Below are 27,418 nucleotides of genomic sequence, written 5' to 3'. Positions count from 1 at the left end.
GCCACTCTGATATACCAATATATAACAATGATATAAAAAGATATAACAATGATGTTTTGTTGTAGGATTTTGATTGTACAGCGCTTTGATCAGGGTTAAACCCTGGATACATGCACTATAGAAATATTATGCATTATTATTATCATTATTATACACGCACTTCTAAAGCTACTTAAACTTATCATCACAGTACGCACACCAAAAGATTGTAATGATCAGCATTGTAATGAACGTTATCAAAAGCCTGGAAGCAAAACACAGGAAATAAAGAAAACATCTTACCCGATTCTGAAAACGGAGAGGGTAGAGAAAAATAGAAGTCAAACAACAACGATAGCAAATAAAACACCACTACCATTTCCAACAAATATTAGTACAGTACAATATCCATATTCAATATTTTGCAACAAAAAAGTATATGTACAATACCATACTTTTGGGACTATAAGGCGTAACTTTTTTCCTCAACTTTGACCCCTGCACCCTATTGACTAGTAGCGCCTTGTGTATGACTAAAGAAGAGTACACATGTACCCACATCGCTATACACAGAAACATAACACTCCCTTTGTAGTCATATGCATGTTTCTGCTACTATGACCTTGGCAAAGGTTCCTGGGACCATTCCTCTCAGAAATGAAAGGTTGTCGGTCTCGATTAAAAACTCGGCCATTGACCTGATGATGATGTCAGGTCAGTGTCTGTAAACAAGGTCAGGCAGCTGGTTTCAGCTGAAAAATCATTCATTGACCATAGGTCACAAGGTCGTTATTTGTTTAATTACCAGAGCAGGTAGCTGGTAGCTAGATACAGTGGGTTTGATCTCACCACACATCCAGAACAAACATTTTGTTTGTTTGTTTGTTTGCTTAACGCCCAGCCGACCACGAAGGGCCATATCAGGGCGGTGCTGCTTTGACATATAACGTGCGCCACACACAAGACAGAAGTCGCAGCACAGGCTTCATGTCTCACCCAGTCACATTATTCTGACACCGGACCAACCAGTCCTAGCACTAACCCCATAATGCCAGACGCCAGGCGGAGCAGCCACTAGATTGCCAATTTTAAAGTCTTAGGTATGACCCGGCCGGGGTTCGAACCCACGACCTCCCGATCACGGGGCGGACGCCTTACCACTAGGCCAACCGTGCCGGTCAGAACAAACATACAATATTTCCCCTCTGTACTTTCTTTGACTTGCACCGGAAGCGCCTGTTGTGCGAATTCTAATAATTTTTACCTTAAAAGTACGTACATGTTGCGCCTTTAACAACAAAGCCCCTTGTAGTCCCAAAAATATGGTACAAGCAACCTTAAGCTTTCATCGCCACTGGGAGGGAATATACATGGGTCAAAACTCTGATAACAGAAACATCCACTGTTCCATCCACTAGCTGCTTCCAAGCTATAGTCACGGAAGCATTGGAAGGCTCATAACTATCGAACAAAAATACGGTTCTATAAATGGCAAACCCATTACCACTAGCAAAAACATACCAGGGTTTCATGTATTAACACTGACTGGCAAATAGGCAGTTACATGACAAACATGCTAGCAATATTGTTTCATCGATTCAATGTGAACGACAAGTCATGCATGATGCTGTACCTATCATCTGGAATGGAAGACTGATTGTTCTGTGTTAGAAATTCATGGTCCCATTTCATAAACAGGCAGTTTTCATGAATGGCCTGACTCATGAGCGATCCAGTTTCATGGGTGTTCTGCGGGTTTCATGAATCGTCTAGTTTCATGAATGAGTCTGTTGCAAGAGCGTTCCAGTTGTGTCAATGTTGCATTTTAATTAATTAAGTCCAGTTTCAAACCTGAATCAGTTTCATGTATGGACCATTTTAGTCAATATGCTGCTTCATGAATAGTTTTGTTTCAGAGATCTTCTAGTTTACTTAATGGTGCAGTTTGGTGAATTTTTACTCTCTCCATGAACCGTGCAGTTTCGATTATGGCTGTGATTCTTGAACGGTGCAGATTGATACACAACTGTGTTTCACAAACAAGCCAAATTTGTGGACCTATTTCACAAAATAATGGTCCAGTTTCATGATGGTGCAGTTTGTTGCATGTTTTTGTTTCATGAACCGTGCAGTTTAGATTATGACTGTGTTTCACGAATGATGCAATTTGTTTTTACAGCTGTTTTTCATAAACAAGCCAATTTTGTGGACTTACTTCACGAATGGTCCGGTTTCATGAAGGTACGTGCCTGGAGTTCTGTAGCAATGACATAAGTAACCCCATTTCATCCTGCCTGCTGTGACAATGGTGTACATGCTGCAGGTATGATACAGAGAATACAACATGAACACAACATGAACACAACATGAATACAACATGAACAGCCAGGATGCTTGTATGACTGGACATTGGCTGACACAGGCAAGTCACTCATACCTCACTGCTGTAGGAGATGGCCACACAGACGAGACGAACGCTGGAGCCAACGCTGGTGGTGATCTGTCTCGGCTCTTCAATCATGACGCGCAGTGGCTGGCTAGGACCTGCGATAAGTTGATAATTATAACTGAATTTTCTTGAAGAGCAAGTCCCATTCAATGGCTCCAGACGCTTTGCAATTTCATACTAACATTTTAACAAGTTAATAATAATTATAAATAACTTTTTTAAAGCGTGAGTCCCATTAAATGGCTCCTACTTTTTACAATTTCATCCTAATTTTTATTTTTTTTTTTAAATCAACAATCATAAAAACGCACACAAATAACTGAACAAGAAGGGCAAAGCCCATACGACTCACATGCTTTACACATTTTTCCTACCAAAATACATGTGACCTTGACCCAAGGTCAAGGTCATCCAAGGTCATGCAACACAAAGCTGTTAATTCAAGACATAGGAAGTACAATGGTGCTTATTGGCTCTTTCTACCATGAGATATGGTCACTTTTAGTGGTTCACTACCTTATTTTGGTCACATTTCATAAGGGTCAAAGTGACCTTGACCTTGATCATATGTGACCAACTGTGTCTCATGATGAAAGCATAACATGTGCCCCACATAATTTTTAAGTTTGAAACAGTTATCTTCCATAGTTCAGGGTCAAGGTCACTTCAAAATATGTATACAATCCAACTTTGAAGAGCTCCTGTGACCTTGACCTTGAAGCAAGGTAAACCAAACTGGTATCAAAAGATGGGGCTTACTTTGCCCTATATATCATATATAGGTGAGGTATTGAATCTCAAAAACTTCAGAGAAAATGGGAAAAATGTGAAAAATAGCTGTTTTTTAGGCAACATTTATGGCCCCTGCGACCTTGACCTTGAAGCAAGGTCAAGATGCTATGTATGTTTTTTGGGGCCTTGTCATCATACACCATCTTGCCAAATTTGGTACTGATAGACTGAATAGTGTCCAAGAAATATCCAACGTTAAAGTTTTCCGGACGGACGGACGTCCGGACGGACGGACGGACGGACGGACGGACGGACGACTCGGGTGAGTACATAGACTCACTTTTGCTTCGCATGTGAGTCAATAAAACGAATACAGACAAATTTGACTGTACAAACAAAATCAGTACATCTCCCTGGACAATTAGAAATTGCTTACGTTCCACGATGAGCTCAGCAATTCCCCTGGTGGTGCCGTAAGTGTTGGTAGCGGTGCACACATAGCGGCCAGCGTCGCTGTACTCCACGCGGTTGATGAGCAGCTCGTAGCCAGGTCCCACACCAGTAGAGGACGCATCGGACAGAGGTCGACCGTCCAGACGACTCCACACCACGTTGAACGGAGGACGACCGCCCACTTGGCACTGGAATCGAACCCTGGATCCCACTGGTTCTTGCAGGGTGATGGGGCTGACGGTGACAGTTGGGCGACGATCCACTGAAACCAAAAATAACAATTTGATTCAATTTGAAAGTACTGAAGAGGTTAGAAACTTCTTAAAGAGAAGCATTGTTTATTAGAATTATATGTATTCCGGGGTGTTCCCACAGACAAGATTTAACTTTTTTTTAAAGAGATCAAGATTTGTTAACAACATTTGGGGCGGGGATGTAGCTCAGTCGGTAGCGCGCTGGATTTGTATCCAGTTGGCCGCTGTCAGCGTGAGTTCGTCCCCACGTTCGGCGAGAGATTTATTTCTCAGAGTCAACTTTGTGTGCACACTCTCCTCGGTGTCCGAACACCCCCGTGTGTACACGCAAGCACAAGACCAAGTGCGCACGAAAAAGATCCTGTAATCCATGTCAGAGTTCGGTGGGTTATAGAAACACGAAAATACCCAGCATGCTTCCTCCGAAAGCGGCGTATAGCTGCCTAAATGGCGGGGTAAAAACGGTCATACACGTAAAATTCCACTCGTGCAAAAACACGAGTGTACGTGGGAGTTTCAGCCCACGAACGCAGAAGAAGAAGAAGAAGAATGTAACAAAGAATGACAAGGTCAGTTATCTCAGGGCTGTACAGATGAACGCCCATTTTATGACCTCCCAAAATCTGAGCCAATTGGGTCTTAAAAAGGAGGGAGTCTTAAACTGGGGGGTCTTAATAAAAGTAGGGTTCCACTGTATAAACATGACAGGTCACAGTCGACATCCATTACAAACACGGAGTAGCCATAACTGAGGCGGAAACAGACAGAGTGTATGCAGGAATGGACAAAAAACGCACAGCCAGAAGGGCTGGCTTCTTTACACCCCCGGTATAGGGGTGTGTATAGGTTTCGGTCGATGTGTTTGTGTGTTTGTGTTCGCATATAGAACTCAAGAATGAACGGACCGATCGTCACCAAACTTGGTGAACAGGTTCTATACATTCCTGAGACGGTCCTTACAAAAATTGGGACCAGTCAAACACACGGTTAGGGAGTTATTGGTGGATTAAGATTCTACAAGGACTTATAGAGAAACATATTCATGGTCAAAGGGAAATAACCTTCTCAGTTGGTGGCAGTGAGAATGGGTGCAGTGAGAATGGTTATTTCCCTTTGACCAACGGGGGTGTTTTTCCTACCTTGAAGGAATTTCTTGTTATTCATGTGTAAATGTTGTTTTGGTGACAATTCAAGATGATGAATTGTTTTCTTCTTACCATAAACGCAGCCAATAGATTCCCTCAGGCAAATGTTTCGCACTGAGCCCAAGTCTTTTTGGGTGCTCTCACTTATTCTGCTCTCACTTCTGCGTTTCTCTTCCCATTAGTTTTCAACCCAGCTCTTTCGTGATTTATCATTTTGGAGATTTTGTTCTCTTTTTAATAGCATATGCAATGATTTTTGTTGTTGTAATAGACAGTAACTGATTTTTTTTCCAATGTTCATCATGTACATTACTTTGCATAATTTGTTAATTTGTGATTTTTTAATAAATATTTTTGTAAGGCGCTTGGAACTATGTTAGGATTTGCGCCATATAGATGATACCCTTATTATTATTATAATCATTGACTAAATTCTATTTCCGCTTGTTCCTGTATTCTAGGCACAAAATAATCCTGTCTTACCTTCTTCAGCGGAACAGCGACCACCAGGTTCACGAGGATTGCCAGCATAGCCTGGGGCACAGCTACAAAAACACACATAGAAAGAAACGAATCAGTGCAGGGCAATAAAATATGAACGCTAAATCATCCATTTCTCATCTACGATGTTATAATTATATCCCCCCAAAGTTGATGTTTCAGAAGAAGAAAAACATGATTGAAACAGTTTCAAAATTGCTCCAGAAGGATAGCTCTAAATATCAGTTTAATAAACAATCACTGAACACAACTGCCAACTAGTCTCGGCCCGCTCAAAATAACAATGACCGAGACTTTCAGTAATTCCTTCGCGTGACGTCTAACCCTCTTACGTCATAATGTGACGTCTTCAAATGACGAAATGTTAAAGTTTCTACCACAGACATAACACATGCACAAACAAACACACACACACATGCACACACGCACAGACAGACAAAGTTACGATCGCATAGGCTACACTCACGTGAGCCAAAAACAAGCCTCATGCAGTCAATATTTTGAAGGGGCAACTGGAGTAAATGATTTTGATGTGCAAGATAGAAGAAACCAAAGATATACACAAGTGGTTTGGATGAAAGAGCACACATGTATAACCGAATGCATGAAGCAGCCGGACCCTATCACAAACAGAACTCTACAATTCACAGGTGTCAGTGACGTAGAAGATACGTCGAGCTACTATAAATAGCTAGCGCTCTTCGCCAGCAGACAACTCTGCAGAGTCTGCTGTGAAGGGTGACACAGTAACCTCCAATGTCACCAGATCTGGGAACCCCTGTTTTGCACTTGGAGCATTCTCAAAGAAACTTGACGTATTTTCAGAAAATGAGTGTACTCCACACAGCACTCAAACATCCAAAATACTGGTTTAGCTTCGAGATGCGCTTGTGAAGAAAAGTAGTCTAGGAATATTTTAGATCGTAATTTTATTCAACCGACCGTACTGATCGTATTTTAGACAATCATTTAAGCGTACAAAATACAGCGAAACCAAGATGAAGCGTGACGTCTGTTTCTTCGCTTAATGATTTGTCTGGGGTTTTGTGTGAGCTTTTGTGTGTGTTCATTTTTTGTCAAAGTCGAGCAACATTGACATGGTTGTGAAAAAGAAAAAAAAAAAGAAAAAAACAAGAAATTCCTCCGAGGTAGGAAAAACACCCCCGTCAAAGGGAAATAACCTTCTCAGTTGGTGGCAGTGACTGAGTGAGAATGGTTATTTCCCTTTGACCATTAAGATGTCCCTCTATAAGTCCTTGTATAATTTTAATCCACCAATAACTCCCTAACCGTGTGTTTGACTGGTCCCAATTTTTGTAAGGACCGTCTCAGGAATGTATAGAACCTGTTCACCAAGTTTGGTGACGATCGGTCCGTTCATTCTTGAGATCTATATGCGAACACAAACACACAAACACACAAACAAACAAACAAACAAACAAACACATCGACCGAAACCTATACACACCCCTATACCGGGGGTGTAAAAAGATGAAGAGTGACACAACTTACTTTCCACAGTCGCGGCCAGAGTATCCTGGTGGACACTGGTCACAGGTGACCTGTCTGTCCTGGTCCAGGAAACATGTGGGAGAGAACCTGCAGACACACCAAGCAATACAGTCAGGTCAACATCACTCCATCATATCCACAACTGCGCATACTTCACATATTTGAGGGCACACATGCAATTAACGCGCGCACACACACACTCACACATACATCTGCACACACACACATGCAAACTCACAGTATTTAAAGGTTTTTTTTCTAATCCAAATAATTTCTTCACTCCAGCTTATAAATAATACAAATTTGAAATTAGAATGCACACACACACACACACACACACACGCACATACATGTTTTCACTCCAGCATATAAATAATACAAATTTGAAATTAGAATGCACACACACACACACACACACACACACACACACACACGCACATACATGTTTTCACTCCAGCATATAAATAATACAAATTTTAAATTCGATTGCACTCACCCACACACACACACATAAGGCCCAGGACATATAATACACAAGATCCAACAAAAGTTTCCCCAATCTTTTAAAGAATACAAATCGTAACCAAATAGCACAATGCACTGCATACTCCCAGGTATCACTGACTCAACACTGGACACTTTACTGACCGGTTGCCGGGTGTGGTGAGAGGACAGGGGCAGGGGCGACAGTCGTTGTTAGTGCCGGCTGTAGGGTCTCCATAGTAACCAGGTGCACACTGCTCACACCTGTCTCCCACCGTGTTGTCTTGACAGTTCTTCAACACAAACATGTTTTTTTAAGGGTCAAAATAGAAGTTACAGTCAAAAACAACATTATTTTGTTAACCAGGGTCAAAATAGAAAGGACAGATGGAAACAATTATTTTGGCATCACAAAAGATAAAGTCACCATTTTGTTTCATGAATCTTGCGTGTTGAGAGAGTCCTTCTAAATCTCAATTCCAGACAAGACAAATTACGCCTTAAAATGGAGTAAGCATTCATTCGCTTGCGGTTTACCAGCAAGCGGCCGAAAACTCAACCAAGCTAAGTTCTTGTTATTTATTGTTTGTCTGTGCACAAGAAAGGTAATTTGTTGGAACGTTTGTTATTGACAAAACAATACATTGCAATCCCAAATATATCGACCCAACGGTCGACCGTTGGGTCGATATATTTGGGATTGCAATGTATTGTTTTGTCAATAACAAACGTTCCAACAAATTACCTTTCTTGTTTTTTTATTCTGAATTTTGAAACGTTGGCAGTCTCTTTGTTTTCGGAGTAAGAATACCTTAATAGTACGGGAGAAAACAGGCGGGGAGTGGGTAGCTCAGTCGGTAGAGCACTGGACTTGTGGCTGGGACGGACATGCACGAGTCAACGATATGTTTGTTTGTTTGTTTGCTTAACGCCCAGCCGACCACGAAGGGCCATATCAGGGCGGTGCTGCTTTGACATTTAACGTGTGCCACACACAAGACAGAAGTCGCAGCACAGGCTTCATGTCTCACCCAGTCACATTATTCTGACACCGGACCAACCAGTCCTAGCACTAACCCCATCATGCCAGACGCCAGGCGGAGCAGCCACTAGATTGCCAATTTTAAAGTCTTAGGTATGACCCGGCCGGGGTTCGAACCCACGACCTCCCGCTCACTGGGCGGACGCCTTACCTCTAGGCCACCGTGTTGCGGTAGTCAACGATATGTGCAGTCTCAAAGACGGGTATCAACATATGAGAGAAAGCAATCAGAATTTCCATGAAGGTAACCTCACAGAACTATATGAAATCTTATTCTTATCCTTATCCTTGCCCTTATAGCAGCTCAGTTGGAAGACTTGGGATCCGTGGCTCACGGGTTCGAATCCGGGCCGGGACGTACACAGGTCAACTTTAAGTGTAGACTCCGAGACGGTATCCATGCTCCACCCTGTGTCACCACTGTGGCAGGTAAAAGACCTCAGTCATTCTGCCATAAGTGCAGGTGGCTGATTACAGGGTAGCGCGACTCTGTTGCTGGAAGGAAGCGACCCGAATTTCCAAGCGATGGGACAACAAAGTAACAAGTCGCGTAAGGCGAAAATACAACATTTAGTCAAGCTCAGTCGAACTCACAGAATGAAACTGAACGCACTGCATTTTTCACAATGACCGTAGTCCGCCGCTTGTGAAAAAAGGAGTGAAACTGACGAGCCTGTTCAGCGCTGTAGTGGTTTCGCTGTGCTGCATAGCACGCTTTTCTGTACCTCTCTTCGTTTTAACTTTCTGAGCGTGTTTTTAATCCAAACATATCATATCTATATGTTTTTGGAATCAGGAACCGACAAGGAATAAGACGAAATTGTTTTTAAATCGATTTCGGAAATTTAATTTTAATCATAATTTTTATATTTTTAATTTTCAGAGCTTGTTTTTAATCCAAACATAACATATTTATATGTTTTTGGAATCAGAAAATGACGAAGAATAAGATGAAATTGTTTTTGGATCGTTTAATAGTTTAAAAGTTTTGGATTTTTAATGACCAAACTCACTGATTAGTTTTTAAGCCACCAAGCTGAAATGCAATACCGAACCCCGGCCTTCGTCGAAGATTGCTTTGCCAAAATTTCAATCAATTTGATTGAAAAATGAGGGTGTGACAGTGCCGCCTCAACTTTTACAAAAAGCCGGATATGACGTCATCAAAGGTATTTATCAAAAAAAGGAAAAAAACGTCCGGGGATATCATTCCCAGGAACTCTCATGTCAAATTTCATAAAGATCGGTCCAGTAGTTTAGTCTGAATCGCTCTACACACACACACGCACAGACAGACAGACAGACACACACACACACATACACCACGACCCTCGTCTCGATTCCCCCTCTATGTTAAAACTTTTAGTCAAAACTTGACTAAATGTAATAAAAATGAAATGAAAATCAGAAAGACAGCTGACACCTACCATGCAGCGGCCACTGCTGGGGTCACAGGATGTAGCGTGGTTGTTGCAGTTGCAGCGAGTGCAGCGACCCAGCGCAGTGCCAGAGTCGGGCACACGCAGGTAGCCCGCAGCGCAAGACTGTAACATGACAAAGTATTGACAGTCAATGTGTCTGCATAATGATGCAATACCGCAATAAATTGTTATATGAGCTACAGTCATCGTTAACTTGAAAGGAATATACAGTGGAACCCCCTTTTTAAGACCCCCCAATTTAAGACTCCCTCCTTTTTAAGACCTTGTCTTCTCAGACTTTATGTTCATAACCTCTGTAAAATTACCCCCATTTTAAGATTCCCTCCTTTTAAAGACCTGAATTTCTCAGATTTTTGGAGGTCTTAATTATTTAAAAGGGGGGGGGGGGGGGGGGTCTGCTGTATTCAAACAAAAAAGGGGAAATGTAGCACCTGAGCAAACACATAAACACATTTCCCTTCTCTGTCCGTTATCCTTCCTCCCTCACACAAACATGCCCCTGAATCATCTTAAAGATCACATGGACACACATTCACTTCCCCCTCTCTCCCTCCCTTGCCAACCCCCCCCCCTCCCTTCTGTCCGTTATCCTTCCTCCCCCACACAAACATGCCCCTAAATCATCTTAAAAATCACATGGACACACATTCACTTCCCCCTCTCTCCCTCCCTTGCCAACCCCCCCCCCCCCCTCCCTTCTGTCCGTTATCCTTCCTCCCCCACACAAACATGCCCCTGAATCATCTTAAAAATCACATGGACACACATTCACTTCCCCCTCTCTCCCTCCCTTGCCTCCCCAACCTTCTCTCGCCCCCCCCCCCTCCTTCTGTGCCTTTATCCTTTCTTCCATCCTCTTCAGACACATATGAATCCCCCAAAACCTTCCCACAAATTAACTGAATCATCTTAATAATCACATGAACACAAATACACTGCCATTCTCTCCCTTCCTCTCTCCCCCCCCCTCCCCCACCCCCACCCCACCCCACCCATTCCTTCTCTAGCTGTATCCCTTCTTCCATGCTCTCCAGACACACAGTCCCCCAAAATCGCAACCACACAAACAGATATTACCTGACAGGACAGGCCAGTGTAGCCCTCAGGGCAGCGACAACTCTCCACCTCTGGAGTTCGACGTTCACCCGTTGCCTGGGGAACTGCAATTTCCATCTCCAGGTTTCGGATGGTCAGAGAACTCATGATGGTGTTGTAAGTTGCACGGATCAGGATGGCGTCAATGTCAGCTAAAATTGTCAAGAACTGCTCTCGTGTTGGCTCTGATCCGTCCAGCGTTCGGAACGATGACTGCAAAATGTCAGAATGCCAAAATCAAATCAAATCAAATTAACTTTATTATCTCAATCTGAGAAATGACATTGGTGGCGCATCAGCATGACGATAAACAGAAGACTAAAACATTATAACATTAAAATAAATGTTCTAACAAATACGATTCTTATATTACCAGACCTGTTTACCCCTAAAACATTGCATGTGTATTTTCTGGGAGCAAAATGAGGCAAATGTGTAGTTTTGTAATTGAATGTGTAGAATTTCTCGTCGACCTATCACAACAACAAGAACAATGATTGCTACTTTTTACATGTATTGATTGACTGACGGAAAAATGGGAATTGCAGACAGTGCAATGAGCATGATGTTTTCCTTTCCGCGAAGAGACAAGGCATGGGTAGTCCTGATGATATTTTGGCAGAAAGACTTGGTTCGGCGCATTGCTCGTCTTTTTCTTTTTGGTCGGTGGCCTTTCGGAGTCATTTTCTTCACAGTTCTCATCTTCACTTTCGTGTGCTCTGCGTTCAGCCATTGTGTCGAAACGCCCGCATGGTTTGGCAGTAACGCTTTCAGTTGTGCCCGGCATTTGCATGGAGAAGCCTATTCGGCATTAACAAGCTACAACGCAACGCCCGTGGGCGCTTTACGCGCTGCACGCAGCAAACGACTGCTGGCCGAAAACATGGATTGGAAAATGGATCGGTCAAGGGAGATGAAGAAAATTACGGATTGTGATATGCGTAGCCGAAACAATACCGTATGCGTGCAGGGACGGGGCGGTGTGAGAGCACAACGGCACAAGGAACAGGTGTAAAGACGAAAAAGAAAAAAAGAAAACATTTTTATTTATTTATTTTTTTTTTTAAAATACCGTTTGCGTAGAAAACGACAGACTTGCGTAGTTGCGTAGTATATTATTCAAATTCGTAGTTTACTACGCTCAATGTGTAGTGTAAACAGGTCTGTATTACCAACAATTCCACTGAATACAAATAATCTGTTCGTAAAAGATTCATTTAAACACGCACACACACACACACACACACACGCACACACACACACACACACACACACACACACACACACCACACACGCACGCACACACACACACACACACACACACACACACACACATGTACCACACGTCACTCAGAGACAAGGGGCGGGGATGTAGCTCAGTCGGTAGCGCGCTGGATTTGTATCCAGTTGGCCGCTGTCAGCGTGAGTTCGTCCCCACGTTCGGCGAGAGATTTATTTCTCAGAGTCAACTTTGTGTGCACACTCTCCTCGGTGTCCGAACACCCCCGTGTGTACACGCAAGCACAAGACCAAGTGCGCACGGAAAAGATCCTGTAATCCATGCCAGAGTTCGGTGGGTTATAGAAACACAAAAATACCCAGCATACTTCCTCCAAAAGCGGCGTATGGCTGCCTAAATGGCGGGGTAAAAACGGTCATACACGTAAAAGCCGTGGGAGTTTCAGCCCATGAACGAACAAACAAACAAACAAACTCAGAGACAGAGTACTGATCCAAATGATATCACACTTGTTCATGATTATGTTGAGATCGTGGAATTGAAGTTTTGTTTAATCCAAGGACAAGAAGAAAGTGGCTTGTTCTTCTTCTGCTTCTTCTGCGTTCGTGGGCTGAAACTCCCACGTACACTCGTGGGTTTTTTGCACGAGTGGACTTTTACGTGTATGACCGTTTTTTACCCCGCCATTAAGGCAGCCATACGCCGTTTTCGGAGAAAGCATGCTGGGTATTTTCGTGTTTCTATAACCCACCGAACTCTGACATGGATTACAGGATCTTTTTCGTGCGCACTTGGTCTTGTGCTTGCGTGTACACACGGGGGTGTTCGGACACCGAGGAGAGTGTGCACACAAAGTTGACTCTGAGAAATAAATCTCTCGCCGAACGTGGGTACGAACTCGCGCTGACAGCGGCCAACTGGATACAAATCCAGCGCGCTACCGACTGAGCTACATCCCCGCCCAAAGTGGCTTGTTCATTTCAACGCTTGTTATTCTCTCAACGATGACTAAAAAAGGTCAGAATGCCAACATGTACCATGCATCACTCAGAGACTGAGTACTGACCCAAATATCCCACTTCTACGCATGCTGAGATACTAGAATTGAATTGAAGTTTGTGTAGAAATCAATCAATCAATCAATATGAGGCTTATATCGCGCATATTCCGTGGGTACAGTTCTAAGCGCAGGGATTTATTTTTTTATTTTCTTATTTTTTATTTTATGCAATTTATATCGCGCACATATTCAAGGCGCAGGGATTTATTTATGCCGTGTGAGATGGAATTTTTTTTACACAATACATCACGCATTCACATCGGCCAGCAGATCGCAGCCATTTCGGCGCATATCCTACTTTTCACGGCCTATTATTCCAAGTCACACGGGTATTTTGGTGGACATTTTTATCTATGCCTATACAATTTTGCCAGGAAAGACCCTTTTGTCCAATCGTGGGATCTTTAACGTGCACACCCCAATGTAGTGTACAACGAAGGGACCTCGGTTTTTCGTCTAATCCGAAAGACTAGCACTTGAACCCACCACCTAGGTTAGGAAAGGGGGGAGAAAATTGCTAACGCCCTGACCCAGGGTCGAACTCGCAACCTCTCACTTCCGAGCGCAAGTGCGCTACCACTCGGCCACCCAGTTACCACTCGGCCACCCAGTTACCACTCGGCCACCCAGTTGCCACTCGGCCACCCAGCTGCCTGCAATGCTAAGACCCCCCAATTTAAGATTCGATCCCCACAGATTGCCAATATGTACCATGAGTCACTCAGAGACTGAGTATTGATCAAATTATTATCACATTTCTACGCATGTTGAGATACTGGAATTGAATTGAAGTGGGGCGGGGATGTAGCTCAGTCGGTAGCGCGCTGGATTTGTATCCAGTTGGCCGCTGTCAGCGCGAGTTCGTCCCCACGTTCGGCGAGAGATTTATATCTCAGAGTCAACTTTGTGTGCACACTCTCCTCGGTGTCCAAACACCCCCGTGTGTACACGCAAGCACAAGACCAAGTGCGCACGAAAAAGATCCTGTAATCCATGTCAGAGTTCGGTGGGTTATAGAAACACGAAAATACCCAGCATGCTTCCTCCGAAAACGGCGTATGGCTGCCTAAATGGCGGGGTAAAAAACGGTCATACACGTAAAATTCCACTCGTGTAAAAAACACGAGTGTACGTGGGAGTTTCAGCCCACGAACGCAGAAGAAGAAGAAGAAGAAGAATTGAAGTTTGTGTATTAATCAGCTGCCTGTAGTGCTTAAGATTCCAAAGAAGGGGTGAAAGTTATGACAGTCTGATTTGCAGGTGAATTGGATTAGAGTCTGGGCTGGTGCAAAATCCTCAAAAAACTTAAATGATATTTGCATCAGAACTTCTTCTTCTTCTTCTGCGTTCGTGGGCTGAAACTCCCACGTACACTCGTGGGTTTTTTGCACGAGTGGAATTTTACGTGTATGACTGTTTTTTACCCCGCCATTAAGGCAGCCATACGCCGTTTTTCGGAGGAAGCATGCTGGGTATTTTCGTGTTTCTATAACCCACCGAACTCTGACATGGATTACAGGATCTTTTTCGTGCGCACTTGGTCTTGTGCTTGCGTGTACACACGGGGGTGTTCGGACACCGAGGAGAGTCTGCACACAAAGTTGACTCTGAGAAATAAATCTCTCGCCGAACGTGGGGATGAACTCACGCTGACAGCGGCCAACTGGATACAAATCCAGCGCGCTACCGACTGAGCTACATCCCCGCCCACATCAGAACTAAACATTCTTCTTCTTCTGCATTCATGGGCTGAAACTCCCACGTACACTCGCCGTGTTTTTGCACAAGTGGATTTTTACGTGTATGACCGTTTTTACCCCACCATTTAGGCAGCAATACGCGGATTTTGGAAGATAAACATTCTGAGATGTCTCCAAAGATTTTTGTTCTTTCTTGGTCATTTGTTTTTCTTTGGTATTAGTTGTAAACAGACCCCCCGTGGGTTAGGGGGAAGAATTTACCCGATGCTCCCCAGCATGTCGTAAGAGGCGACTAACGGATTCTGTTTCTCTTTTTACCCTTGTTAAGTGTTTCTTGTATAGAATATAGTCAATTTTTGTACAGATTTTAGTCAAGCAGTATGTAAGAAATGTTAAGTCCTTTGTACTGGAAACTTGCATTCTCCCAGTAATTAAGGTCATACATTGTACTACGTTGCAAGCCCCTGGAGCAAATTTTTGATTAGTGCTTTTGTGAACAAGAAACAATTGACAAGTGGTTCTATCCCATCTCCCCCTTTCCCCGTCGCGATATAACCTTCGTGGTTGAAAACGACGTTAAACACCAAATAAAGAAAGAAAGAAGAAAGTTGTAAACAAATACCTCTCTGAGCAAGATTTCAAAGTCACGAGTGTCGCCTGATTCAGGTGTGGGGTCGAACAGAAGGTACATGCGCTGGTCATTGCCCTGGAAAGAAGAAAAAACATGTCACCTTTCATCACTTACATTCCACAACAGTCACACAAAAAAACCATGTCACCTTTCATCACTTACATTACACAACAGTAACATGAACAATTGTATAAGAATAAAATAAAACTAATTGTTGTTTACTACTCTGGTAAAACACACACCCTGTTATTATCAGGACTTTCAAATGCACAAACCGTGGTGATTACATCAGAAAATGTGCAGTTATTTATTTAAACTATCCCATAGTCAGCAAACTTATACAGTTAGTACCTGTGAGTTTTTTTGAAGGACCACAGTTTTTTCTTTTACCAATTTAAACTACCACTCCTGTCTACCAATCTGTTACTGTCTCGTCAGTTCATCTATCCTCTTAGGGCATTTCTTTGCACAAGCAGACTAAAAATAGCGACTCACAACAACTGGCTATGTCCTCAATTGGCATTAAGCGCTGTACTCTATGGCAGCTCGCTTTCCCCCAGTGAGAAAGCAGCCTAAATTTCCATGAGGGTAAGCTCACAGGACTATATGAAATCTTATCCATATCCTTAATTCTCCTCAAAGGCGTCAAAGGCCTATTACTAATTAGGGATATGTTTTGATATGATAGTAAACTCACAATGATCTCCAGATCCACATCCATGTACTTGCGACCGGCATCAAAGGCAGTGGTGTAGCTAAGGGTGAAACGCAGGTATCCGCCGTATGATGACACCTGGAAAAGATACCTTTCATTATGCTACTGAAAAATATAATTCTTCTCAACTCCACACAATTGTCAAAATATCATGCTTTAAAACTTAGGAAATCTAAAAATATCATTCTTTTCAACTCCAGAATGTCAGAGTATCATGCTTCTTAATTCCGGAAATGCCAAAATATCATGCACTTCAACTATAGAAATGTAAATATATCACGCTTATCAACTCCGGAAAAGTAAAAGTATCACTCTTCATAACTTCAGAAATGTGAAAATACAATGTGTCACGCTTCTCTGCTCAAGAAAAAAAGTACAAAGAATTAAATCAATAGACAAAATCATACCACACCAAGCCCATTTCCTAGGAATTAAATAGATAAGCAACAAAAAAACAAAAAATTACTTCCCATCCCCCCCCCCCCCACCCCAATAATTAAATTGAGCTACTATCCCAACAGTCTTTCAACTAAAAAAGATACACAAATGTATACACCATTCTGACGGTGATACGGACACTGAAGGAGACAGTCCTAAATCCTGTACTGCCCACTACTCTGTCATCACAGGAAACGCCTTCACCACTAACAATCATAACTTGTGTTGATCAGTGGAACCTTTTTTTAAGACCTGCCCCCCCCCCTCCCCCAAAAATTTAAGACTTCCCCCATTTTAAGACCTTGCTTTTTCAGTTTTAGTTCTCTCCATAACCTCTGAAAATCTACCCCCACTTTAAGACTCCCTCCTCTTTAAGACCTGATTTTGTCAGCTTTGTGGAGGTCTTAAAAAGAGGGTAATCCACTGTACCTTGTCTCCTCTGAACTTTGGAGGCAATTGCAGGAAGAGAGACTCTCGCTCGCGCTGGATGCCCTCAAAGTTGTTGAAGGAGATCTCATTACGAGTGGCATCCATTGAAAATCCGTCAGTGATGGACTGGCTCAACCTACGGCTGGTCAGCGAGAAGGAATGGCTTCCATCAGGGTTGAACTGAGGTCGGATCTGTCAAGAAAAGTAGATAGTCACTAAGTTAAACAAGAAGAGCAAACGCTCGATCGAGTCACTTTCGCAGTTCTGAATATTATATGAGGCATCAGATGGACAGGAAGAAATTGCTATTCACAACACAATGCATACCTGAAGCATACCTGTGACCTTGAAAAAGGTCAAAGGTCACCAAAGCAGACGTCAAAGTGTAGAGGTCACTGGGAGTCACGTTCACATAAAATTTGAGCCCGGTCACTTTTATAGTTTCCGAGAAAAGCCCAACGTTAAGTTGTGTGTTGCCGAACAGAAAAGGCTAGTTATCTCCCTTGTTTTTCTGATAACGTTCGTAAAAGGCTACAGATGTAAATACTTTGATGTAAAGAATAATCCTACAAAGTTTCAATCACATCCGATGAACTTTGTCAAAGATATAAAATGTCTAATTTTTCCTTTGACGCTGACCTGTGACCTTGAAAAAGGTCAAAGGTCAACGAAACCATCGTTAAAGTGTAGAGGTCATTGGAGGTCACGACTAAACAAAATATGAGCCCGATTGCTTTGATAGTTTCCGAGAAAAGTCCAACGTTAAGGTGGTGTCTACGGACGGCCGGCCGGACGGCCGGCCGGCCGGACAGACTAACACTGACCGATTACATAGAGTCACTTTTTCTCAAGTGACTCAAAAACCAAAAGAAATGGGTACTCACCAACACAAAGACAGCACAGACAAAGACAAGGTTGAATTTTTGCCCATGGCGGCTTCTTCGGAACAACGAATACACAGGAAAACAAAAAAAACAAATGCCAAAACCAAAAGCAGCAAATTAGAATCAGAAAGTCAATGTCAATGCATGTGTAACCGAGTTCACAAGGCACAACAATCACCTTCGGAGGCAAAGCCAGTCAAACAGAGTTGAGAATTTCAGAGCTAACTAACTTAATAGCCCCAAAAACACTGCTATAGGCACGCAAAGGTTCCCAATTTAGCACACAAGGAGAGGACAGCAGCCATACCCCATCACAAACAGCTACTCCACATTTTACTGGTGTGTTAATTGTCTTCCAACGTACCAGAAACGTCAAGCTACTATAAATAGCTCACATTTTGGCAGGGAGACAACTCCATCAATGCATAGCAACTGCCTCTGACAAAGAAGAACTACTGCGTCACCTCGACACACTAAGCTTTCAACAAGCTGGACTCACAATGTTGCGACTGTAAGAAGAACTGCTACACTCGTTGGTGATGCCCATACAGAAGCAGGCCAGGCAGCCTTGCTGGTTCTCTGTGTCCAGATGGAAGTAGCCATCCTCACATGCCGAGCATCGACGTCCCTGAACATAGGCCTGCACAAAACATAAATCTTTTTTACCACAAGATTTGGATGACTTGCGATTTGTTGAAGCATGAGAACGTTCCAGACAGACTGTAAGATCCCAAAGGACTGAATGTCAAACATCTCTAAATTCAAAGCACCACATTCACACAACACGCACGCACGCACACACGCACATGCATGCACGCACGCACGCACGCACGCACGCACGCACGCACGCACGCACGCACACACACACACACACACACACACCACTTTTCTCTCACCTTCAGCTAACCCCTACTCCTATTGACCTCAGCAACATCATAGGATTTATGTGACACTGTTTGACGCCCATTCCTCTCCCTCGCTGCCTTTGTCTTAAAAAGGAGGAAGTCTTAAATTGGGGAGTCTTTAAAGGGGGGTTCCACTGTAAATATACCAACCTTGCACTGACACTGCTGGGACTGAGGGTCACACTGTGTGTTGGGGACGGTACCTCTGGGATCACAGTCACACCGGTCCTCTGAAAATACACCCCGCAACATTTTAGACAACAAATTTCAGTGGTACCTGCAATGTGAGACCCCTCCGGTGACAAGGACACCTGCCAGTAAAGGACATTTTCTGTTGTCCCTTTCTTTCTCTTTACCACTAAATATACCTGACATGATAGGCCACGCACACACACGCACACACACACAAACAATCACACTCACACACACACACAAACACTAACACACGCATGCACACACACACACATACACAGACACACACACGCATGCACGCACACACGCACGCACACACACACACACACACACACACACACACACACACACACACACACACACACACACACACACACACACACACACACACACACACACACACACACAATCACCACTGAGTCAAGACACAGCTGCTAGCTCAAGACACTTACTTCATCATGGCTTACTAACTTACCAACTTGTTTGCAGAAATCTCCAGGCTGCAGTGGGTTACCCTGGTAACCAGCTTCACACCTGAAAAGGTAAGGCAATTTGACTTGAAAATCAAGTTCATTTCCCTCTTGTGTGAAATACACACAACTGATCTTTCCCGTTTTCTACCTGTTCTAAGACGATAACTGCATACATAGTTGTTTGCAAAATAATACAGAAGTTTTTTCGTCATGAGATTCGCACAGTGAAGCAGTGTCTCCTCCACCCACCACCCATCCAACACTCCCCCCCCCCCCCCCCTCTCTCACTCCCCCAATCCGTGGTCTGAGCACAAGCCATGTACAGGACATATAATAGTACAATACAACTTTATTGACCGATTGTGGGCACAAACAGGAATTTTTCTTTGAGATTGTCTCACACAATAAATAACCACAGTGAATATTGGATCCCTTCACAAAATGAAAACACAGCTTATTACCACCATCGCACACATCAAAATGCACACATGTTAGTCCACTATTTTCAAATACTAACATGATAACATGTTATTATCAGAACAAAACTCAGTCATGGTTGCTGCTAATTACTATAAAAAAAAAGGGCGGGGATGTAGCTCAGTCGGTAGCGCGCTGGATTTGTATCCAGTTGGCCGCTGTCAGCGTGAGTTCGTCCCCACGTTCGGCGAGAGATTTATTTCTCAGCGTCAACTTTGTGTGCACACTCTCCTCGGTGTCCGAACACCCCCGTGTGTACACGCAAGCACAAGACCAAGTGCGCACGAAAAAGATCCTGTAATCCATGTCAGAGTTCGGTGGGTTATAGAAACACGAAAATACCCAGCATGCTTCCTCCGAAAACGGCGTATGGCTGCCTAAATGGCGGGATAAAAAAACGGTCATACACGTAAAATTCCACTCGTGCAAAAAAAAACCACGAGTGTACGCAGGAGTTTCAGCCCACGAACGCAGAAGAAGAAGAAGAAGAAGACTATAAAAAAAACCTATGTTGTCATCAAAGGTACAGTGGAACCTGTCTACAACAACCACACAAGGGACTGACCAAAAATCATACACAGATGGTTGCTATGGAAATATGAATTTTACAGAAAAAAGTTGTTGGGGATCTTTTAGGGTGGTGATAATGGGCAGGTGATAGATAGTGAGCGGTGGCCACCAGGACAGGTTTCTGTTTATCAACGCTAACTCGGTCGGTTACAAAAACACCGACAAAAACAGCATGCTTCCCCCAAAAGCAGCGTATGGCTGCATAAATGGCAGGGTAAAAATGATCATACACATAAAAGATGTGGGAGTTTAATTCGGCCCATGAACGAAGAAGTCAAACACCAACCTCTCACAGCGACGTCCAGTGTGTCCCCTTGGACAGGAATCACAGGTCACCTGGCCGTCAGTAGCCAGGGAGCAGGTAGGGCTGAACCTATAGAAACACAGAAAAGGTTTTTGTTTACTATGGTCTCTTCAACCCATATGGCCATACAGCAGCCATTTAACATGCTTTACACAAGTACATAGTTCAGGAAACCCTTTTCCTTCCATTGCATTGAAAGTAACGCCGTCAATTTAAAACTTAAACAAATTGTAGCACATAGTTCAGGAAACCCTTTTCCTTCCATTGCATTGAAAGTAACGCCGTCAATTTAAAACTTAAACAAATTGTAGGAAAGTAACTACTGCAAGTTTTTCAAAATTAAAGATGCTCAAAAGGAAGCCAGTAGAAATGAAAACAGACATGCATCATAGGTAGCATTGTGTATAGCAGGTCACGTTCACAGGATCTGTATATAGGAGCTTGAGCGGGCGATACTGGGTACCGTAAAAGTCGACCTATAAGACGCACCTGGGTATAAGCCGCACCCCCCGATTTTTAAAAAAAAATCAGAAAAATCCATACACAAGCCGCTCCGGCATACAAGCCGCGCCTAGAAGCAAAGTTCAAGTCAAGAAACATCGAAAGTCAATGAAAAAACAACACACACACACAAAAACGAACCGGCTAACTTGTCAGTTTTGCACTTTACTTTCAGCATCAGATGTTGAGTGATTCACAGAACTCTGGACTATCAAACTGTCCTCTCGTCCTGCACACAGCACCTGTAGTTAGTTCTGTAAATCACTCAACATCTGATGCTGAAAATCCGCTGAAGTCGGACTCCTCAGTGTCGGAGATGAACAAGTTCAGAATGGCTTCTGGCACAGAGTCACCGGAAGTGTCACTCTCGGCCCCACTGTCAGTGGCTGTCGTGTTGTCTGTCACGTCGTCTGCTCCAGTGATGATCTCAGCCTTTCTGAAGCCGTTGATGATCGTTGACTTTTTGACAGCATCCCAAGCTTTCAGGACCCACTGGCACACATCTGCAAAGGTTGCTCTACGCATGCGGCCAGTCTTTGTGAATGATTTCTCGCCATCCACCATCCACCTCTCCCACTCATCCCTCATCACCACTTTGAAGGGCCGGTTCACACTGATATCGAGGGGTTGCAGGTACTTTGTTGTGCCACCCGGGATGATAGCGATGATGGAGTTGGTGGCAGTGACTGACTTTTTGACCTTCTCAGTGATGTGTGCACGCATGCTGTCCATGACTAACAGAGCTTTAGTGCGACGGAAGAAACCCCCTGGCCTTTTCCCATAGCATTCTGTCAGCCAGGTGTCCATCATCTTCTCATCCATCCACCCCTTCTTGTTAACCTGCACGACGATCCCCTTCGGAAACTTTTCTTTCGGCATTGTGATCGATCAAAACCGGTGTATGCCAACCCATTACTGTGTGAGTGTAAGTTATTGTCATGCTTCAAACTTCCGGAAAGAAGGTGAGTGAGTGAATTGAGGTAAACATAGCTGATTCAAGGCCATTACACAGCGGCGATCCAACTTCCGGAAACTAGGTCACTGAGCGAAGTCGGATACACTCCACTGATTCAGAAAAAGTCATTCATAAGCCGCACCGCCTTATAAGCCGCAGGGGTCCATTTAGGAAAAAAAAGTTGCGGCTTATAGGTCGACTTTTACGGTACTCTAGCTGGGGGGAAAAGGGATATTAAAACTTATTCTCTCCCGAAAGCGACGTATGGCTGCCTGAATGGCGGGTTAAAAATGGTTATACACGTAAAACCCCACCCGTTCAAAACCATGTGTGAACGTGGGAGTTTCAAGAAGAAGAAGAAGAAGAAATTTATTCAGTTGTGAAACCAATCGAAACCTACAAAGAATGCATTTGTGATTTTGACCGTGAATCACGTACCCCAAAAGGTGCATGATTGAGGAAGTGTGAGAATTATTGAAACCAGCGACGATCAAACTGTCAAGGTCACTCACTGGTTCGGAGGCTCCGTCAGAGGGCAAGGGCACTTCTGGCAATCATTGACACTTCCTCTGGTGGCGTCGCCATAGAAACCAGCAATGCAACGCTCACAGTTCTCTCCGCCGGTGTTGTGGCGGCAGTTCTAGCAGAGAGAAATAATAATGATAATAATAATGAGAGCTTATATAGCGCAAACCACGAAGAATCATGCTTTCCGCGCTTTACAAATTAACAATAAAACACACTAGTTTAACATTGAATGCAAATAAACAATATCATAAGAACCTATAGAACACAATACTCATGACAACACAACATGAACTTTGTAACAATATCGTCTGGGCATATACCAACACAATAATCAATAAATGTACAATAAAACTGAATCTCTTATTCACAAATCCCTACTTTAATTATAATAATAGAACAAGAAACTTACATTTCCTAACAGCAAGAAATAAAGCTCTAGTCTTCATCACAATTATATTTACATTGTTAAAGGATTATATTTTTTCTGGATATAGAGAAAATCTGGACTTGGATCAGACTGCAACAACAAAAGCAGAGTAGCTGGGAAACAGTCTGAGGATACGTGTATGTGTGCGTACGAATGGTCATCATATTCTCACTTTGCTTCAAATCATTGAAACGTAAGCACGATCATAATATCTTCATTCTGCTTCAAGTCATGAAATGCAAGCATTAATTTCTTGGTGTCAAAATACCCTGAAATGCATTTGTTTCTACTCATTTCATAGCAGACCCATTTTAAGGCAATACAAAGCCTAGAACAAAATAAGGCCTAGAACAAAAAATTACTGACCCACTAATTGTCAATCAAAAAAACCTTTTTTTACATTTTTTTTTTTACTGAGGAACACAAAGAAAGGTGCAGAAAAGAATGTAAGAATGAATCTTACCCTGCAAACTCCAGTCTCTGGGTCGCACTCAGTGGAGTGTCCGTTGCACTGGCAGGGTTCACACAGTCCCAGGTACAGGCCACCTCCTGATCTTGTGAAGCCTGTGTCACAGTCCTGAAAACGCACAACACAATCAGGTATTTAAACTGTACACAAAATTTAATTTTAAACTTTTTACTCATACTATCCCTGTGAAGTTAGGTGCAGTCCTGGAAACACATGACACAGTCAGGTTTAAAAAAAACCAACACTTTATTTAATTTTTTTAATTTTTACTCATATTATCTTTGCGATGTCGGGTGCAAGGGCAGGGCCGGACTAGAGGGGGGGGGGGGGGGGGGTTACAGGGGTTGCGCACCCCCCCCCCCCCCCCTCGGCTTAAAGGCTGCCATATTCGTAGCGTTCATTAATTAATTCATATTGTTTACATGTGCCAATAATGTTATAAAACTGTACTTAAGGGGATATAATAACGATTGGCTGTAGCTTTCGAACACAGAAAAAATTATTTCAGTATTGCAAAGTGGTGTTGATAGTGTCGAATGTAAACAGAACAGTCTCAAACGAAACGAACCGTCACGAAGTGAGGTCAACGGTCTAAAATTAGCCCAAGTCCTGGAGAACTGTTGCTAAACAATGCAATAAAGAATTCATTATTTCTCGTAATTGGTAAGGACTTCAAACCTAAAACTTTGCAGGAAGCTTAATTTATACATCCCCGCAACAATAGGAAAAGCCCTGGAAGTAATTAAACTGATTAAATAGGACTATATATGTCAGCCTTTAAGCATGTACCTCCCAAACGCTTTTTTTTCTTTTTTTTCTTTTTTTTTTGTGGGAGAGGGAGGGGGGGGGGTGTGGGTTGCATCTGGATCATCATGAAATCCGAGGAGAAATCGCACCTCTCACCCCCTCCAAAAAAAATCTTGCTGTCGAATTTACCTTTTTCGTTTAAGGAGAGGCTTCCTTTCCCTCCAGAAACATCAAAAAACGTTCAGCTTCAAGGGGGCTTCACCCCCTTGCCACTCCCACCAAGGGGGCTTCGCCCCCTGGACCCCCATCTGTAACACCCCCCCCCCCCCCCCCCAAGTACTTACCTAGTCCGGCCCTGACAGTGAGGAGTTGGGAATGTTACTTTTCGAAACAAGAAGATCAATAAGAAGAGCTCTTTTTCTCCAATTTTTGAAGTATCAATTGTACTTTCCAGGGATCCCTACCTCACACGACAGACCGCGGTATCCAGGGGGACAGTTGCACTGCTCCACAGCGAAGGCTCGGTCCTTTCCCGTGATACGACTCTCCGCAATGTCCATGGACAGGTCACTCAGTCTGAAACAATACAAATACCACATTATTCATCTCATACTATGGCTGGAATAGCAACAAGATTGAGAGAGGCTGTAACTGCATGATCCTTCACTTTTTCTGAGCCTACCCCTTTGTTATGCGCTAGGTAAGAACAACAAACCCTCTCCCCAAAAAGATTAAAAACCCCTCCCCCTACTTTCCTTATTTTTTTAAACCGTACCCAGACAGGGCCTCGCCTCATCTCACACGCACCTAAAACCTTTACTGTGAGTAAAACTAATAAATTTCATCGACACACAGATCAACATCCAGAACAGTTTAAACAAACAGACAGACTGACCACACACTAGACTGACTGACAAGCCAGACAGAGACAGGCAAACAGACGGACGGACGGACGGACGGACAGAACAAAATGACACACAAGAGAAAGCCTGAGACTTTTTTTTTTGCCATGCACATCATTGAGGGTTTTTTAATCAGTAAACATGCATCCCTCAGTACATTGAATTGTCCATTCATACTTCAAAGCCTGAGACTTACCCAGCTTCGGCAGTGGTCTGTGTGTAGGTGGCTCTGATGAGGATGAAATCCAGGTCTGCCAGGGCCATCAGCAAGTGCTCCCTGTTGGCTGGCTCGCCGTCCATACGAAGCCAGTCAGTCTGAACGCAGATATTATACGTTATTTGTATTTTTGACCAAAATATGACATTTTACACAGATCGAGACAGTCAGTGTTCCTACCAGACCGCGCTAGCAATCGAGGTGAATAATGACTGTCGAGATCTGTGTAAAATGTCATATTTTGGTCAGAAATACAAATAACATTTATGTATCAATCGATTCTGGTTAAAATTACTTTTAGTTTTTACGATTGAACGCACACAAATATGCACTATTTTGTACTATAGGCTGGCCGCCTAAATATGAAGTTTTGTCGGCCTCTGACATTACATGGCTCAAAGTAAATCCAGTGTTCCATCCATACATATGATCTTACAAGTTCCTTTCATCCTTCATTGGCTTTGTCGACACCCGTTTTTTTAACGTTTGCTTCCCTTTTATATAATAAACCGACTATGGGGCATCATCATCCAGAACAAAATCTTCAAAATCTCTAATATCGTTTGAAATTTTGGGCAGGAAAATCCTTTAGTAGAAATGTTCGTCAGTGCCTTTCGGCGATTGGTCAAAGCATTTTCGAGATGGATTGCCGACATAATGTCGGTCACACTTGAAATTTACAGACCTGTTTAGGCCCAAAAAAAAAATAGGTCTGTTACGGTAACCCGACCGACCCTAGTTTTTTCGCGCGACCCTAGACTTTTTTTTGGCATTTGGGAAAAAAAAAAAAAAATCGTGTTTTTTTTGCAAAATAACGTAAAAATATGGTTTTTTGGGAAAAAAAAAAAAAAAAACAAAAAAAACAATCCCGACCTACCGACCCTATTTTTTTGGCCTATGTTACCGTAAACAGACCTATTTTTTTTTTTGGCCTTACCTAATTTGAACAGTTGGTGTATTTTCCACAGAGACTATAGTGTATTTTCAAAATATTGAGTGTATTTTCTTACCAGGTAGAGGTGCTTGTTAATCATATGTGACCGACGTAAAACTGTTAGCAGTGGAATTCGTCGGATCACGTATAATCCAGGTAAAATATAGACCAATCGTAAGCGCTAACCGAAGCAAACCGGATTGTATCCATGGCCAATCACGTACACAACCCACATTCAGTTTAGAGACGCACTAAATAAAAACAAAAAATTATTTTTGTAATCGTCGTACTTTCTTATCAACCAGCGTATTCATCGTATTCTTGGAAACTTGGCGTACAAAATACTGCGAAATCGTATGAGTAAACAGGTCTGAATTTATATACTATTCGATTTTGATGTACAAATTGATACGAAGTGAACAGGAGAATAGGGGCAGTTATCAACTTAACTCAAACAGTGAGATCGAGGCAATGTACAGTACATACATTTCAATGGAGCGACTCAAAAATCAATGAGTCGATACTGATCCATATGCTCAAGAACTCATGTGTAATACTGGAAGTTAAAATGTCTCTTTTTACCCTAAACACATACAGGCAAAACTAAGAGCACATCAGGAAGAACTGTACCTC

The 27,418-nt window shown here is 43.0% G+C and overlaps 1 protein-coding gene across 12 annotated transcripts in view; it reads right to left on the bottom strand.

The window, feature by feature from the left end:
- Positions 1-27,418, bottom strand: part of LOC138978661 (basement membrane-specific heparan sulfate proteoglycan core protein-like) — a 307,598-nt gene that overhangs the window by 70,928 nt on the left and 209,252 nt on the right. For all 12 annotated transcript variants that reach the window (XM_070351439.1, XM_070351441.1, XM_070351449.1 and 9 more), the window contains 18 exons: positions 25,831-25,949; positions 25,197-25,308; positions 23,980-24,093; positions 23,074-23,201; positions 21,088-21,174; positions 19,757-19,815; positions 19,240-19,319; positions 18,684-18,824; positions 17,301-17,492; positions 16,416-16,511; positions 15,710-15,793; positions 11,070-11,300; positions 9,978-10,094; positions 7,674-7,801; positions 7,026-7,112; positions 5,496-5,557; positions 3,597-3,875; positions 2,417-2,523 (listed from right to left, as the gene is read on the bottom strand). In XM_070351439.1, the coding sequence (XP_070207540.1) occupies positions 2,417-2,523; positions 3,597-3,875; positions 5,496-5,557; positions 7,026-7,112; positions 7,674-7,801; positions 9,978-10,094; positions 11,070-11,300; positions 15,710-15,793; positions 16,416-16,511; positions 17,301-17,492; positions 18,684-18,824; positions 19,240-19,319; positions 19,757-19,815; positions 21,088-21,174; positions 23,074-23,201; positions 23,980-24,093; positions 25,197-25,308; positions 25,831-25,949 (2,223 nt within the window). The remainder of the gene's footprint in view (positions 1-2,416; positions 2,524-3,596; positions 3,876-5,495; positions 5,558-7,025; positions 7,113-7,673; positions 7,802-9,977; positions 10,095-11,069; positions 11,301-15,709; positions 15,794-16,415; positions 16,512-17,300; positions 17,493-18,683; positions 18,825-19,239; positions 19,320-19,756; positions 19,816-21,087; positions 21,175-23,073; positions 23,202-23,979; positions 24,094-25,196; positions 25,309-25,830; positions 25,950-27,418) is intronic.

This window comes from Littorina saxatilis, linkage group LG10 (genome assembly GCF_037325665.1).
Source record: "Littorina saxatilis isolate snail1 linkage group LG10, US_GU_Lsax_2.0, whole genome shotgun sequence".
NCBI lineage: Eukaryota > Metazoa > Mollusca > Gastropoda > Littorinimorpha > Littorinidae > Littorina > Littorina saxatilis.
This window is presented reverse-complemented; position numbering and strand designations above follow the sequence as displayed.